The 18,545-nt window shown below is 39.1% G+C and overlaps 1 protein-coding gene across 1 annotated transcript in view; it reads right to left on the reverse strand.

Annotated features, from left to right (window-relative positions):
* COMMD1 (copper metabolism (Murr1) domain containing 1) overlaps nt 1–18,545 on the reverse strand; it is a 228,719-nt gene that overhangs the window by 146,072 nt on the left and 64,102 nt on the right. The window contains exon 2 of the mRNA XM_006862977.1: nt 10,243–10,524. Coding sequence (XP_006863039.1) covers nt 10,243–10,524 — 282 coding nt within the window. The remainder of the gene's footprint in view (nt 1–10,242; nt 10,525–18,545) is intronic.

Here is an 18,545-nt window from a genome sequence, read left to right on the forward strand (position 1 = left end):
ACCATAAGTGGGAACAAACTCACTGGCGTGGTTTTGGTCTTGGTTTACACGCCTATGGCATGAAACACGGAGCTATGGTAGCTATGACACTGCTCAGAATTTCAAAGCCACAATGGTGCTGACAGAGCTCTGCACAAACTCATCATTAACCACAGACTTTGTTGTTGTTAAGTGCCATCAAGTTGGTTCCAAATCACAGCAACCCTGTATAGAGTTTCTGAGGAGCAGCTGGTGGGTTTGAACTGCCAACCTTACAGTTAGCAGAGAAGTGCTTTTCCAATAAAGCCACATCAGGAATCTATCATGGGCTTTTAGCAGGTTCTTACTCTCTCTGACTGTTGTTACTAACCAAAATTATATAAAGACATCAATGTATTTAGGGTGTTTTATAAGGATGTGGCATTGTGGGCTAATGCGTCAAACTGCAAAGTCATTTGAACTGCAAAGTCAGTGGATCAAGCTCACCAGCTGTTCCTTGGAAACCCTATACAGGGTCGCTATGGGTCGGAATCGACTCAACGGCACTTAACAACAACAACAATAACAACAACAAGCTGGTCCATGGGAGAAAGATGAGAATTTCTGTTCCCGTAAAGATTTACAACCTCAGAAAACCTATGCAGGGTTGCCATGAGTCGAACCCACTCCACGGCACGCCACCACCACCCTCAACCATAGCCTACCCTCACAAATGTTTCTACTCATAGCACACATATAAATGCTGCGTGCACACAAGTATATGTGGATCTCTTTTTAACTGTGTTTCTCCTATGGCAAGGAGCATTAGTGGTGCTGTAGGATAAACACTAGACTGCTAACTGCAAGGTCAGCAGTTCATACCCACCGACAGCTGGTTGGAAGAAAGATGAAGATTTCTACTTCTGTAAAGATTTATAGCCTAGGAAACCCTATACAGGGTTACCATAAGTGGGAACAAACTCACTGGCGTGGTTTTGGTCTTGGTTTACACGCCTATGGCATGAAACACGGAGCTATGGTAGCTATGACACTGCTCAGAATTTCAAAGCCACAATGGTGCTGACAGAGCTCTGCACAAACTCATCATTAACCACAGACTTTGTTGTTGTTAAGTGCCATCAAGTTGGTTCCAAATCACAGCAACCCTGTATAGAGTTTCTGAGGAGCAGCTGGTGGGTTTGAACTGCCAACCTTACAGTTAGCAGAGAAGTGCTTTTCCAATAAAGCCACATCAGGAATCTATCATGGGCTTTTAGCAGGTTCTTACTCTCTCTGACTGTTGTTACTAACCAAAATTATATAAAGACATCAATGTATTTAGGGTGTTTTATAAGGATGTGGCATTGTGGGCTAATGCGTCAAACTGCAAAGTCATTTGAACTGCAAAGTCAGTGGATCAAGCTCACCAGCTGTTCCTTGGAAACCCTATACAGGGTCGCTATGGGTCGGAATCGACTCAACGGCACTTAACAACAACAACAATAAGGATTATAGAAATGAAAAGTGAATATATTCCTCTGACATTTATTGTTGTTAAGTGCCATTGAGATGGTCTGACTCATAGCAACCCTGTATAGGGTTTCCAAAGACTGGCTGGTGAGCTTGAACCGTCGACTGTGTGGTTCAAATCGACCTTGCAGCCCAGCGCATTAACCCATAGTACCACACAGTGGTACACTAATATCAAGCCTAAAACGGTACTCCTGATTTCAAATGCACTTTTTAGACTGCAATTCAAAAAAATTAAACAGGAAAGAGATATAAATAGTGAGAAAACACATGTGTAAATTCCTAAATAATAATCCCCAAACACCCAAAAACTTAGTAAGTAGACGCAAGATTCCAGAATATATTTAATTCTTACTGTAAAATTCTAATACCAAACTCTATGAACACATCAAATCAGATTACTCTGACTACCTTTAGTAGAGTTGTACTCAACCCCGGATGTATACTGAATCACTGAGGAGCTTTAAGGAATACTGATATCTAGTCTCATCCCCACAGATTCTTTTTTTAATTGGTCTGAAGTTGGCCCGACCATCAAAACGTTGGCTAAGCACTTGGCTACTAACCAAAAGATCAGCAGATGAAACCCACTAGCCGCTCCACAGAAGAAAGATGTAGCTTCTATCAAGAATATAGACTTGGATGTAAGCTAGCTGGAGACCACATTGGTCTACTGGTGAGTGGAAGAAGGGAAAAGGCATCAATGGAGAAATGGGCTGAGTTCAACCATGGTCCATTGACTCTACTTGACCTGGAGATGAGAGAGAAGAGGAAAGGCTGGTTGGTCCAAAGTGTGGTGTGACTTGGGGACACCTGAGCCCATGGACAAGGACATAGCCACAGAGGGCTAGAGCTGAGAGTGAAGCACCCAGCTGATATGAAGTGAGGGGAGATGCACAAGAACACCCAAACTTACAGATAGTACCCATTTGACCTAGCCTCAATGGCTTGATAATCAGAACTCGACTAGAGGAAGATAAAAAACCCCACAACTTTGAGAAAGGAAACAAGGGTAAATTGCTACAATTTGATGAACCTGACCTATATTCATTGAGGTAGTAACTTTAAATACCAACAGAGAGGGAAGGAGTCTTCACATCAAGTATCAATGCTATCCCCTCTGTACACAGGGCAGATAGGAATGGGCAACTTAGACATTGGGGACCTACAATGAGGGGGTGGATAAAGGCACAAACTGACTGGCTTACAGGATTTCAAGAGTGTGTGGGGGAAGAAAGAGTCCACACTGAATAGTTTTCACCTTGTCTAGATGAGTCTGGTTATAAGAAATGGGGATAAGATTCTTATGATTCAATAGTGAGTAATCGTTATCATGACTAATTGCAACTGTCACAATTATAAAAAGTTTTATTAACAAAAACAGGGGAGCAGTTAATCTTACAGTCCAGAAACAAGGGACCCTAGGACCATCAAGGGAGAAGAGCACAAGCAGAATGCAGGATCTTATCCAGAGAAGTAGCACCACCAAAGATGGAGGCAGAGATGGGGACACGGAGGGGAGAGCAGCTGAGGGGGCTCTAGATTCATGGGAAGAGAGGAACTAAGAGATTGTGACCAGGAGACAGACTTGCAGAATGTGCCCTTTGGTGGTGTAAATTATTATATATGCCTGAGTGTTTTGTTTTTTTTAAAAAAGAGCTAAAGTGAATAGAGAGAAATACTGTTAACTGATGGTACATGGAAAGGATTATAATCATTGTGATGAAACAAGTTGGATGATTTGTTGAATGTAAAACTGATGATCTGCCCTGTAAACTTTCACTCAATCCACAATAACTTAAAGAAAAAATAAGTTAGGGAAAAAAAAAAAAATATATATATATATATATAGCCTTGGAAGCCCTGTATGACGTTCTATTTTGTCCAATAGGGTGGATATAAGTTGGTATCTACTCAACAGTAATGGGTTAGGTTTTTTGGTATACACCTGGTGGTTCAATAGTTAAGTGCACAGCTGCTAACAAAACAAACGGTGTGGTTAGAACCCACCAACTGTGTATAGTTAAATGTGAGAGAAAAAAATATACACTTAAAAAGGAACTGTGTAGTGCAGGGAAGGGTAGAATTGCCACTGAATAATTATCATCTTGTCTAGACAGGTCAGGTGAAAGGAGACGGGAATAGGATTCACTTGATTCAATAATGAGTAACTGTTATTCTAACTAATTGTGATGGTCACAAATGTAAAGGTAGAAGTTCTGTAACATAAAGGAGGGAATAGTTAATCTTACATTCCAGCAACAGAGGACCATCAAGGGAGAAGAGCATGAGCAGAACAGAACGTGGGACCCTAACCAGAAAAGCAGTGACACCAGAGACAGAGGCAAAGGTGATGACATGGAGAGATAGAGCAGCTGAGGTCTCTAGACTCATGCAAAGAGGCTGAGCGCTGGTGGCAGGAGGCAGGCTTGAAGAATGTGCCCTTTGGTTATTTAAATGATTATATATTCCTGAGTGTTTTTGTGTACATCAAAAAAAAAAGGGGGGGGGGGAGAGAGAATACATTTAACTCTTTTATTTAATTTTTAAAAAAACAAAAAAGTTAAATATTGAAAACAAAGCAAAAAAAGGAACTGTGTACAGACGAGCATTGTGGAGATGTAGTGCACACTGGATCAAATATCTACTATGGTGCCTTCTTGAAGAAAGCATTGTGGGAAAATCTGTGACTAAAAATAAGGAGGAGCAGATTATCCAGGCCTATGAGTTTGAGAATGTGGAGAAGAAGAATCTGAATGGTTCTGAGAGGATTTACTAAAAGGATTTACTCCAGAAATTGGTAAGCATGGGAAGAAAAGGTCTTCCTCAAGAATAGCGGAGGAAGATGGGGGGGGGGCGGCAAGCAGGGAGTACTAGTGCAGGGGTTGTGAAGTACAAAATAGGCTGTAAAGATTTGGAGCTGATGTTAACAAGGCTCTTACTGCAAAGAAAAAAAGATTAGAACTATATATCTCAAAAGCAGTAGCTTTACAGCGAGGATCATTCCCATCCCCTCCATAGAGTAGACAGAGATGGGCAACTTGGACATTGGCTACCCAAAATGGAGGGGTGGGGCTACAAAGGCAAGAAGTGACTGTCTTACAAGCTTTCAAGAGGAAACCTAGATCCAGAAGCCATGGAGGAAGGTAGAATCTCCACCGAGTAGTATCCAATATGTCTAGGCGGGGCTGATTAAAGGAAATACAGATGGGTATCTTGTAGAAAAATAGTGAATAATTGTTATCAGGACTGATTGTGAGGGTTGGAAATGTAAAGGGAGACATTTTGTAGCAAGGAGGGGAGTGACTGACTTTTAAGTCTAGGAGCGGAGGTCCCTGGGACCATCAAGGAAGAAGAGCAGAGAGCGGAACCCTACCCAGAGAAGCCGTGATGCCAGAGATGGAGGCAGAGACGATGACGTGAAGAGATGGAGCAGCTGGGGACTCTAGACCCAGAGAGGGAGAGGGGCTGTGTACTGACGACCAGGGTAGGCAGGCTTGCAGGGTATACCTTGTGGTTGGTTGATGATTCATAGAGGGGATTGTAACCATGGCAATGAAACAATATATGATAGGATGAATGTAAAACTAATCTTCTCCCCTGCAAGCTATCACATAATTCACAAAACACTTAAAAAAAAAAAAAAAACAAGCAGTAGCTAGAAAATTGAAAATATTTGGAAAACACAACAAGAACAAAGACAGAAACTTTGCCAGGAATATTCTCAGCAGTTTCTGACTTCATTTTACCAGTGGGATATGGATGTGCAGAAAACCATGGAGCAAGAAGAAAAAATGACTAGTACAGTATGTTTTGACAGTAATAAAAGACTTTTCAACAATGTAGATAGACTTGTACAGAACCAGAGTGAAAACAGGTTAAGCAGTTACAGGAGCAGTTTGTAAAGAGTATGGAGGACATAGAGAAGATCAAGAATATCTCCTGAATGGCACGCAAAATGAAGTTAGAAAAGAAATGGCTGTGCTGCAGAAAAAAATTATGATGGATACTCAGGAGCAAGAGATGGCAAGTGTTCAAAAGTCTCCTTGATCTATGGTATTCTACTGACTCTTTGAAGAAATAACTTGTACCTAAGTAATATACAATTATAACATTAGCTAAGGGTATGTAAGTCTTTACAGTGGTTTAAAAATTCTAATTTAGATTAGCATATCCTGTTATCCATTAGCTTGTTTGTTAAGTGCAAGACCCCCTTTCTGTAAACCCTGAATAAAATCTAAAGAGTTTTGTGAGTAGCAGCAATTCCAAAGCTATGTGTATCAGTCTTTCAGTTCTTTGGTATTAATGGTGAATTTTTTTCCTTAACAATGTCAATTGACTTTAGCAATATTTAAATTAAAAAAAAAAAAAGTAACTGTGTAAAGTGAAACGAGAACTTAAAAACTTGAAAAATTCTATTGAACACACTAAGGAAATGTCCTGCATAAATGTTCACCAGCAGCTATCTACTTAATCTTTTGTTCAAGAGATTAAGCCTGTGACTGATGAATGTATTCAACCAAGGCAGCAGAAAGGGACAAAGAAAGTACAAAATGAAGAAAACCTCCCTGCCTCCTGAAATTCTGTAGACAGGAAATAGGACAACGGACCAAGTTGGCTGTAGTAACATCTGATATCCTACAAGAAAAGGAAGGACATCCTCCCCGGCACAATTTGGAGACCAGCAGAGCTGTAAAAGAGACCATGGTGGACAGGGCTATCTCCATTTCAAAGGCAAAACCACCACCACCACCATTTCAAAAGGTGGTAAAACTGTCTTCTGGGTTTCAAAGGGTCAGCTTTCCATCAACTTGGTTCTGGAGTGTGGGGTTGCCAATCAGGTAGGCCAAGAGGGCAGGGCCACGATCCAGAGCTGAGGGAACAGGGCTGCCAGGTTCAAGGGCCAGGAAAACAATTACATGGGACCAAGGTGGGGTGGGTCACCACTAAGACTAGGAGAAAGGGACCACCCAAAACTGAAGAAACAGAGTTGCCGTACTAAGGGCAAAGAAGGCAGGGCTGACACCCACAGACAATGAACCTCCACCTAAAATTTGGAGAAATCTAGAGTATGGGGCCATTGTCCAAATGCCAGATGCTCCCAGAGAACAAAGCGTTACTTTCAATTCTTAAGAACAAATGAAATTTGCTCTCCTGGTTGTGGACTTGCTTTCCTCCATTTTGAATGGTAATGTTTACTTTGTACCAGTTCCACCATTGTACTTGATTTCGAGGTTTCATAGGTCTAGTGATGAAGAAGAATTTTTTTCCAGGATGGAATATGTCCAAAATCATATTCATACTTGGTTTAAATGATTTAGAAGATGAGATTTTTGGACTAGGAGTTAATTTAAGACTTTGTGGATGATGTTAGGGTCAATGTGTTTTGCATGTACGGGCCAAAGCGTGGAATGTTATAGAATGAACTGTATCTCCAAAAATATGTTTTGAAAATACTAATCCCATTTGGGGGAAATGTTTTGTTATGTTAATGAGATCATATCAGTATAGGAAGTGTCTTAAGCCAATCACTTTTGAGATATAAAAAAGCAAACTGAGTACAGATACAAGCAACAATAAAGACAGGAAAAGGTACATGTTATGTGGAGATCTCCAAGGAACACAAAGAAAAGGGAAGACAAGGATTTTCCCCCAGAGCAGACTGAGATAGCCTTCCCCTAGTGCTGATGCTCAGAATTTACACTTTTAGCCTCCTAAACTGTGAGAAAATAAATTACTGTCCATTAAGGTCACCCACTTTTGGTATTTTTGTTATAGAAGCACTATGAAACTAAGATACCTGGTCATCGTTCTTGGAACCAACCTCTTGACATCCTAGGATCCTTAATTCTCTTATGAGCTCATCTTATGTCAAAAGTCTACAAACAACTCTGACGCCTATTATTATTGTTGTTAAGTACTCTGAGTCGATTCTGACTCAAAGTGACCCTGGCACAGGGCTTCCACAGAGTGTCTGGTGAGTCTGAACCACCTACCTTGCAGTTCGCAGTCCAGTACTTATCATACAGAACCACACCAGCACTTACCAAGGAGCCAGGTCTCATAAAAGTATGTCCTATTTGGGCTGTGTATCATACTACTAAAAGACCCCACTGCCACTGATTCAATTCTAACTCATAGCAACCCTATAGAAAAATGCAGAACTTCCGAGTCTATAAATCTTTACAGAAGCAGACTTCCTCATCTTTCTCTCATGGAGCAGCTGGTAGGTTCACACCACCAACCTTTCAGTTAGCAGCCCAACACTTAACCTACTGTTACCACCAGAGATCCTTTGATTCACTGAGTTGGAAATGACACAGTGGTAGCGGGCTGTCATACAATTAGCATAGATTCTATTTGTATTTATTTGTTTTTACAAGCTTTTTCAACTAGGAATATGTTTGCAATATAAATAATTTGGGAGTGGGGTAAAATACAATTTCAATCATTTGTACCATGACCAATTTTTCATACTTGGAAGTATAAACGATACATAGTAAACAACATATGTTTAAAGTATGCAATATGTTTTCATACACATACACATCCATGAAACCACTGCCACAATTAATATAACAAACTTCTTTTATCAGCCTCAAAAGATTTTATATAAGCCTCTGTAGTCTAATCCCTGTACTCTTGTATGTACCCAGGCAACCACTAATCTGCTTTCTATTCCTAAAATTTTCATTCGGCAGAAGATTTCATATTCAAGTATGTTGTTTGGTGTATCAAAAATTGTTTCCTTTATATTATTAAGTGGTATACCTGTCAATGCTTTTGAATACTTTACTATATACAACCCACATGTTTTCTTGGCACAGAATATTAGAATAAACTAACAAAAGCTCCTAAATGTTGGTGCCAGTGGTGTTTTGTATTGTTTTTTTTTTTTTTGAGGGGGGGAAATTTAGTAATTCCCGTTTTAGTTCTTTCTTTATCACTTAAGAGCTATGTTTGAGCAAGTCCGTTAGTTCTCTGTCTCAAATATCTTCTCTAGAAAACAGGGATACACCATCTTGTCTATGTAATTCATCTATATAAATTAGATGATCTCTTACAGACACGCTGACTTTGTTTTTATAGATAAAGCTTCTAAGAACCTAACTACCCTCATCTGTACTGTCTGTGGCTGCTTTGGAGTTATAATGGCAAAGGTTGAGTAGTTGTGACAGAATATTACTTAAAATACCTAACCTCTTAGGAAAAATTTGCCAACTATGTTTTAATAAAACTTAGAACTATAAAAGATATCAACTGTATACACTTATTCTGTTTAGGTGATAATAACATTTTCATAAAACTAGCCAAAAAGTTCTTGTAATAATGTTAAGATTTACTGATTGCCAAATTGTTTTAAAAAATTTCTTCCTCTTCGGCTAACAAGACCAAAGAAAAACCTTACAAGGTTGAACAATCTCTGCAGTAATACTCAATAAATCCGTATGTTCTCTAAGTTATTAAAATCAAAAGGCACATTCCATACACCAAAGTTTAAGACATATTAGGAAAATGTCAAGTTAAAATAAACCAAATTATCTTACTACAAAAGTCTTGAAATAAATATGTATGTTTTCATATTCTTTCCACACATTACTTAAAGCAAAAATGAAACAACCACTATTGCTAGAATAAAAAATGAACAACCTACACATGTGGCTGCTGAAACTCTGATATCTAAGTGTACTTATCATCAACTTTCTAATGCATCAGATTTTTTTTAAGAACAATAGAAGGCAGGCCATATAAAATAACGGTTAAGAGAATGACTTCAGGGTCAAGGAAACCAATCAATAAATGCAATTAGCATTACTTTGAAATAATGGAATAAAAGATGATCCAAATGTATTTTGAAAAAGAATTATTTCCACGAACAAATTACCTTTTAAATTTACAAATACTAAAACTAAAAAGGGAATATTTCAAGAAGACAGCCAACTAGAAATATTTTATTTTAAGAAAAGAAATAAATTATATTATAGGATGTAACAGAAGCCCTCATTTGACTGATAAGCTAATTTAGTGATCTGGGTTTTCACTTACTATTTACAATACATTTTTTTCACACAAAAAAAAATAAGAAAAAAGTCATTTAAAGTCTGATCTAGCAATCATCTTGAGCACAAATGGCTCCAAGAAACACATGCAGACGCTAGATTTGCTGCTATAATGATTGTGGAAACTATAAGGAAAAACCACAGTGTTTTATAAATCATGATGGCGAGCTAAAAAAAAAAGATAGCATATTCAGGGTCTTCAAAAACAATATATTAATATAATTAAAACACCTCGCCTCCTATATCCGATTTTGACTATGAATATGACTGGGTGAAATAGTTTTGTTCTGTGTTCTTTAATCTCAATTCTTGGTGTTTGTTTAATATCCCATCCTTACCTCAGAGATTATGAGCATATGCCAAGGATTTTGAGATACAACCAAACTTCAACAATGGCCAACTTCTGTGCCCTCTCCACCCTGTTGACCCATTCTGTTCTTCAGAGATGGCTGCCAATACCCTGAAACTGGTTTCCAGACTCTATCCACAATTGAGAGCATCCAAATTTTCAAAGGATTCTACCTCTGAAAAGGGAATCTACTAAATAAGGTCTTTCCCTATTAATACTGCAAATTCTTATTCTCTCTGCAAAGATGACTTACATAAATATCAATCTGAAAAAGCTGGATAATGTTTATTAATAGACAATGGAAAAGAGACTTTGCCAAAGGAAACTGATTATAGTTAAACTCACCTGTCCACTTTTCCCTAATTCCAGCTCCACTATGGCAACAGGGCTGTGTATTTGAGCAGAGTGCCTTGATTGTGACTTGCCATCGACTCTCCAGCTCAAGCTTCGAAGCCCATTGTCCCAGCGGCTCTGGTTCATGAGGCTCTCTCGAATCTTCGTCTTGTGGCTCTTCCAGAATTTGGAAATGACAGCAGCCTGGTCAGTTGTGATCCCACCTTGCTTTTTGGTGTGAGCAGTCAAGAATGCCTCCAGCTGATTGAAATCCATGTCTGCAGATGCAATAGACTATAAATGCAACAGAAAAAGTAATAAAATTGAATTTGGCAGGTATCTAGAAAGAGCTTCTTAACTAGTTGTTATTTTGAGTGAGTCTTAATCACTGAGTTAAGTGTTCAAAAAGGATCAATTTATATATACAAAAAATTCCCATTGCAAATATCAAATATATAAAAAAATTACTGTTAAAAATTCTATGTAACCAACATTCTATATCAACACCTAGACACTAAATTGAAAATACCTAGTTCTATGGATGGGGAAATAAAAAACCATGAGGGTAATAAATGTAATTAGTTCGCTGATAAAAACTTTACATAAGTTAACCATTTCTTATAACCAAGTTTGTTTTGATACACAGTAACTATGCAAAGGGGCAAAAGATATAAGTTTTTCCACAAACTTTTTGAAGCCCCCCTCATACAACCAATGTCTTGTCTCTAAAAAGCAGTAAGCAAATTTTATTAGATCAATTATTGTATCAGCTCTGCTGCCTATCTTCAGCCACAATAACTATTCTTAAACTGCATACTTTATGCTGTCCCATACATTTTTAAAATTTAACTGCTATTAAACTGGGCTCTGCATTCAAGCATCCAAGAAAACATAACAATTAAATATAAACAGTTGTTGTTGTGAAGTGCTGTCAAGTTGGTTCCTACCCATAGAGACCCTGTATAGGGTTTCCGAGGAGCTGCTGGTGAGCTTGAACCTTCAACCTTGCAGTTCAAACGGCTTTGCAGTCTGGCGCATTAAACCACAGTGCCACACCAGGACTCCAAATAAAAACAGTAAAATACCTTAAATTTACACAGTGCTTTCCAACCTTTCTAAATAAACATTTTTATACCTGGTATGTCGTTGTGGGTTAATGCACTGGAGTGCAAAGTTGATTTGAACCACAAGATCAGCAGTTCAAGTTCACCAGTTGCTCCTCAGAAACCCTATAGAGGGTCACTATGAGTTGGCGCCAACTTGACAGCACTTAACAACAATAATAGCTACAAAGGTAAATCAAAAGTATTGCTATTAAGGATCTTTCCCACACCCTCCATACACTGAGTAGACCGGGAAGGGCAACTTGGACATTGGCTATCCAAAATGGGGGGGCTACAAAGGCAAGAAGTGACTGGCTTACAAGCTGTCAAGAGGGAACCTAGATCCAGAGGGCGTGGAGGAAGGTAGAATCTCCACTGAGTAGTATCCAATCTGTCTAGGTGGGGCTGATGAAATAAAATGCAGATAGGTCTCCTGTGATACAATAGTGAATAATTGTTATCAGGACTGCTTGTAAGGGTTGGAAATGTAAAGGCAGACGTTTTGTAGCAAGGAGGGGAGTGATTAACTTTGCAGTCTAGGAGCGGAGGTCCCTGGGACCATCAAGGGAGAAGAGTGGAGAGCGGAACCCCACCCAGAGAGGCAGTGATGCCTGAGATGGAGGCAGACACGATGACATGGAGAGATGGAGCAGTTGGGGACTTTAGACCCAGAGAGGGAGAGGGGCTGTGTGCTCACAACCGGGGGGCAGGCTTGTAGTGTATACCCTTTAGTTGGGTGATGATGCATGGAGGGGATTGTAACCATGGCAATGAACCGATATACGATAGGATGAATGTAAAACTAATGTTCTCCCATGTAAACTATCACATAATTCACAATAAAACATTAAAAAAAAAAAAGTATTGCTATTAGAGTTCCGGTTAATACACGTACGGGTTTATTCCAAAGAAAACATGTCTCTACAATAAGTGGATGGTTGTAGACAAGTTCTCTCAGTTCACTTGTCTTAGTCTTTTTAGGGTGTCATGGGGGAGGAACTATTTTGAGGTCAGAGCTAATATCAAATTAACAAAATTCAAGTGGACATCTTCCCAAATCACTGAAGCTTTTCAAAAAGTCTACAGGACTGCTGTCCCCCACATAGATGGATCAAGCATTTTAATTAAGGAAGGTCCTGAAAACATCAAACATAAGCCAAGAGAGTAAAGACCAACAACTTCAATGAATTAAAGGAACTGCGGCTGAAGTCCAGAAACTGGTGGAGGAAGACCATAAAATGATCATTTAAGTGACAGCAACTGAAGTTGGGATCTCACACGGTTTGGCATTTTGATTGTTATAAACTATTTCTCCGAGTTATACAAGGAAGCTTCAAAAAGTTCATGGAAAAATTCCATTATCTTTCAATTCTATTTCCAATTTTTGAAGCCCCCTCATATATAAAGATACACAGTGGTTCAATACAGTAAGACTGTACTACGAACCACAAAGTTTGCAGTTCCAGCCCTCCAGCATCTCCTTGAGAGAAAGATGAGGTTTTCTACTCGTGCAAAGATTTAAAGCCTTGGACACCCTATACAGGGCTGCTGTGAATCACAACTGACTCCACGGCACTTAACAACAACAGCATATATAGGAGGGGCACTGGTAAGTACTTGTTGTTAAGGATCATCAAGTCGGTATCGATTCATGGTGACTCTGTATAGGGTTTTCAAGGCTGTAAATCTTTGCAGGAACAGAAACATTCTTGATAATATAGTATTAGTTGTGGTGGCACAAACAGTAAGCACTCAGCTACTAACCCAAAGGTTGATAGTTGGAACCCACCAGTTGGAGACTCAAGAGAGCTTCTAAAAGCTCACAGGCTTGCAAATTGTGTGGAGGTCTACTCTGCACACATGGGATCACTACAAATTGGAATCAACTAAAGACTGGTACTGCAGGATAAACACTGGACTGCTAACCACAAAGTCAGTGGTTCAAACCCATCAAGCACTCCTTGGAAACGCTATACAGGGACTCTGATTCAGAAGAGACTCAGTGGAAGTTCATAACAAACAACAGAGAACAACCAGCAACAGCAATAAACATACTACAAACAACTTCTCCCAGGATGTGTCTCGTCTAGTCATTTTCCTTACAGTAGCTCTTCATTAACAGATTTTACTTTTAGTGATCTTATTACTGTTTTGTGCATTACATATTGCTTAAGAAATCCTTCCCTGCCCCAAGGTGATAAAAATATTCTCTTATATTTCCATTTGGAGTACTGGTGTGGCACTGTGGGCTAATTCACTAGACTGTAAGGTTGGTTTTAACCTTAAGGTTGGTAGTACAAGTCCTCCTGCCACTTCTCAGAAACCTTATACAGGGTCACTATGAGTCAGAAACGAATTGACAGTACTTAACAACATATCTCCTTTTAAAAGTTAAGTTTTCTCTTTCACTCTATAGTTTTCTGATAAATTTATTCTTAAAAGCTTTTAGTTTTCATAGCTCTTGTAAATTCCACTTTTTAGGTATCTTTCAAAAACAAACTTCTACAGAAAGTTATTATCTTTATTATCATGTTTCTCCAACATTTTTGTATCCCCCCAACCACCACGTTTTACTTTTCTAACTTATCGTGTTAGATGTTGTTGTTGTCGTTAGGTGCTGTCAAGTCGGTTCTGACTCACAGTAACCCTATACTTAACAGAACAAAACACCACCTAGTCCTGAGCCAGCCTCCCAATTGTAACATTTGATTGTCCACTGATTACGCCACTTTGTCAATCCATCTCATTGGGGGCCTTCCTCTGTTTTGCTGACCCTCCATTTTACCAAGCATGATATTCTTCTCCGGAACTGGTCCTGCCTCATAACATGTCCCAAGTATGAAAGACAAAGTTTTACCATACTGACTTCTAAGGAGCATTGAAGACTGTACTTCTTCCAACGTAGAGTTGTTTATTCTTCTGGCAGTCCATGGTACTGTTAATATTCTTCTCCAACACCATAACTCAAATACATCAATTCTATTCCCTGTCCAATTTTCACAGGCATATGAGGTTACTGGAAATATCCTGGCTTAGGTCAGGCACACTGACATCTTTGCTCATGAACACTTTTAAGCGGTCTTTGCAATAGATTTGCCTAATGCGACATGTTCTTTGATAACTTGATTGCTGTTTCCATAAGTGTCGACTACGGATCAAAGCAAAATGAAATCATTGACAACCGTAATTATTTCTCCATTTATTATTTATTGGTCTAGTTGTGTGGATTTTTAGTTTGTTTATATTGAGGTGAAATCAACAGGGACCCTGAATAAGGTTTTCAAGGAGCAGCTGGTGGGTTTGAGTGCTTATCCTATAACACCACACGACGCAGAATGAATTAAATATTTAATCAACAAATTAAAATACTTTGAAATTTACTGAGAGATTTTTTTAAATATTTGCTCCATTTTTCTTACTGTTCCTTGATTGCTTAAGAATGTGTATTCTCTAATTTTAAAGAACAAAGCTTTATAAATGCTTTTTTTGTAAAGTACAAACGTCCACATTTTTTACTAATTTCTCAGGTAAATCTATCAAAACTTGAGAGACGTTCATTTCTGATTAAGATGGAACATTTGTCCCTTTCTCTCTGCTATTTTACTGATTTTGATGCTTGTATATTTTGAGACTATTTTCTTAGGTATATACAAGTTTATTATTGTCTTCTTTGTGATCTTCTTTGTCTTACAGTTTTTCAACTAAAGCTTTTTTTAGTCGTGTTAAAGCAGGTACTCCAGCTGTCTTATGGTTTATATTTGCATAGTAATTTTTTTCCTTTTACTTTGAAATCTTCCCCAATCCTTCTGTTTTATGTGTGTCTGTTATAAACAACATTAAGTTACAATTTGTATTTTAGCAAATCCGGTTGGTTGGTTTCTTTCACTGCTTTTTCTACGTTTTATAGTTAAGTTGAGTACATTTAAGGAGCCAGTGATTAAACACATGGCTGCTAACTGAAAGGTGGGTAGTTTGAACCCACCGGCCACTCTCAGGAGAAAGACAGGACATCATGTTTCTGAATGAATTTATAGTATTGGACACCATCTGGGGCAATTCAACTCTGCCCTTATAGGGTCATTATGAGTTGGAATCAGCTCAATGGTCATGATGTTAGTTTGATGGGGTTTGGGTTAGTCTATTTATTTTGACTTGTTTCTTCTATTGTGAGACATTCCAGTGGCTGTGGGTTAGGCTGCTTACCACAAAGTTAGAGATTCAAACCCATCAACTGCTACTTGGGAAAAAGATGATGGCGTCAGTTCCTGTAAAGATTTACAGTCCCAGAAACCCTTTATAGGGGTCACTGAGTCAGAATAGACTTAGTGGTTTGGTTTTGGTTTCTTCTATTGCACTTGGTTGAATTTCAACAACTATACTTTTTATTTCTAAATGTTCTATTTGGTTCTTTTTGATGTCACCCTAATAATTTTTATAGTATCTTATTACTTTATCATTTTTGTGATTTCATGAGGTTTTTTTTCCCAAACAACTTATACAAAGTTACATTAAATGTTGGATCACTCTAACATCTGACATCCCTGGTGAATAATTTTATTCCTGCTAATTCTCACTCATTATCATTAATTACCTTATGTGTTTATGATCTTTAATTGCAAGTTTATATGGGTAAATTTAATGTCAGTTTGTAGGAATCTTCAGGAGCTAAGGGAGGGATGCTTTATTCTGCAGAGAACTTGTATTTCCTTCTACTAGGAATCAAAGTTCCTTTGAGAGCCTCAAGTTACAGATTTCTCTAATTCAGCTGCACCACATTTGCATTATCCCAAGGCTTAATCTCTCAATAATGACACTGATGCTAGCAACTGCTCTCCTAGGAGCCCTGTTTCTGTTCTGGTTTAGACTCACAACTGTACACTTTGAATTGGCAGATAAGGTAGTGTCTAGAGACATTTCAAACAGGCCTAGCAATACACTAAGAATTCATTTTCTACATAATCTAATAAAACAATTCTACTTGTTTTGTGGTAGGAGCCCCTATCTTCACAGTAATCAGCCAGAAGTCCGTTAATAGAAACTGAACAAGTGTGTAAAAGAAACTGAACAGTGACTGAGTGCTGACTACTAGCAAGATACTACTGTTAAGAGTGACAAACAAACTTTGGTACATACACACAATGGAATCTATGCTACCTTGAAGAATAACAATGAAGCTGCAAAACACCTCATAATATGGATAAACCTTGAGGACATTAAGATGAGTGAAATTAGTCACAAAAGGACAAATATTGCACAAGACCATTATTGTAAAAGCTTAAGAAAAGATTTCCATACTAAAAGAAAAATTCTCTTTGATGGTTATTAAGATTGGGAGGGGAGGGAGGGGACAGTAAGGCACAGGTTAGGGAACAGACACAGCATAGCTTGGGTTATGGTGAGGGCAGTATTTAAGAAAGAGGAGGGCAATTCACAAGAAGGGGAAGGGGATGGGAGTGAAAGAACATGGAAGACAGGGGAAGAGTTAAGGAAGTTTGCATGGGTTAAATGAGATAGAGGTAAATATTGATGCATACTCAACCTTGGAACAACAGGACTCTGTGATACAGGGATTGAGGCATAGTGTGAATGGGTAAAAGAGGGGAAACAATGTTAAGAAGTTGAATGTCTTGTGGATATTAGCTTTCCTTCCTTACTACTGTAAGTAGACATTTAAGTAGGGTAGAAAGGAATATTGGAAAATATGACAGAAAGCTGGTAAGCCCATCTGCAGCCTATAACTGATTGGAATACCTAAAAGGGGTTCTATAACTTGCCCAGTGAAATAGACCTCAGAGTATAGGGTTTTAGGTGGACTCCTGAGCCATTCAGAACCTTCTGAAATGGTACATTCCCACTTGAAAGGGCATACAGACCAATTAAGAATGGCTAGAGGAACAGAAGATACTTCTTGAAAGAAAGACCGGGGGGGGGGGGGGGGTTTGGAGTTGGGGGAAAAGGCATTAGGATGTTACATGAACCGGAAGCTGTTTGCCTGGGAAGGCAAGAAAAGTCAGCCTATCAGGATAAAGCTCTTACAAAAACTGAAACTCAGAAGGAACACACAAGCAGGCTTTAAGCTCACTGGTGCCCACCTCGGTCTGCTTGTGAGTGGAAAAAGGGAAAAGGCAGCAATGAAGACATGGGCTGAGTTCAACCATGTTCCACAGACTCCCATTGACCTTGAGATGAGAAAGAGGAGGAAGGGCTGCTTGGTCTGAAGTTTGAGAAGACTTGGGAAATCCTGAGGCCATGACCATGACCTAGCCAATGAGGGCTAGAGCTGAGAATGAAACCTGCAGCTGAGGTGCACAAGAATGCCCAAACTTGCAGATAGTACCCATTTGACCTAACTTGGATGGCTAGCTGATCTGAACTCAAATAGAGGAAGATGAACACATTTGATACAGGAAGCAAGTGCAAACTGCTACAGTTGGATGAACTTGACCTTTACTTAGGGATATGTTGTTGTTGTTAAGCGCCATTGAAGTCAGTTCTGACCCACAGCGACCCTGTATAGGATTTCCAAGAAGTGACTGGTGACCTTGAACCACAGACCTTATAGTTCAAATGGCTTTGCGATCTGGCACATTAACCCACAGCTCCACACCAGGACTCCTTACTTAGGGATACAGTTGTTCAAAATTCCAACAAAGATCACGTGGAACCTTGGCAACCTAAGACAAAGCCATTGGCATGCTGCAATGAGTCTCAATGACAGGTAAGACGAAGGAATTCGCACTGACGGCCTAAGACAGGCAGCGTCCCTTAACCAAACAATAAATAAGGGGGAAACTGATGCAGACTGTGCAGACCTGGACAGGAGTTCAAGGCCCTGTGGGCCCAAGCGTTGCAGACCATTCAAACCATAGGCTCTGAGGATCAGACTTTAGCCACCTAGCAGACATAGCAAACAGTCCCTCATCTGATTATTCAGTTATGCTTCTTAGTAATCGCATACATGAGCGCTGGATATCCACAGATAAATGTAAAAACCTTCCCTAAAAGCCGAGACTGTAAATTCCAAAAAGGCAAAGTTCCCCACCCCCCCAAAAAAAGCTAAAGAGGATAGAGAGAAACACTGTTAACTAATGATGTACGGAGGGGACTGTAATCAATATAATGAAACAACTCATATGAATGGTTGAATGTAAAACTGATGATGTGCCCTGTAAACTTTCACTCAATCCACAATAAAAACCTTAAAAAAAAAAA

This window comes from Chrysochloris asiatica, unplaced genomic scaffold (genome assembly GCF_000296735.1).
Source record: "Chrysochloris asiatica unplaced genomic scaffold, ChrAsi1.0 scaffold00052, whole genome shotgun sequence".
In the NCBI taxonomy this organism is placed as follows: Eukaryota; Metazoa; Chordata; class Mammalia; order Afrosoricida; family Chrysochloridae; genus Chrysochloris; species Chrysochloris asiatica.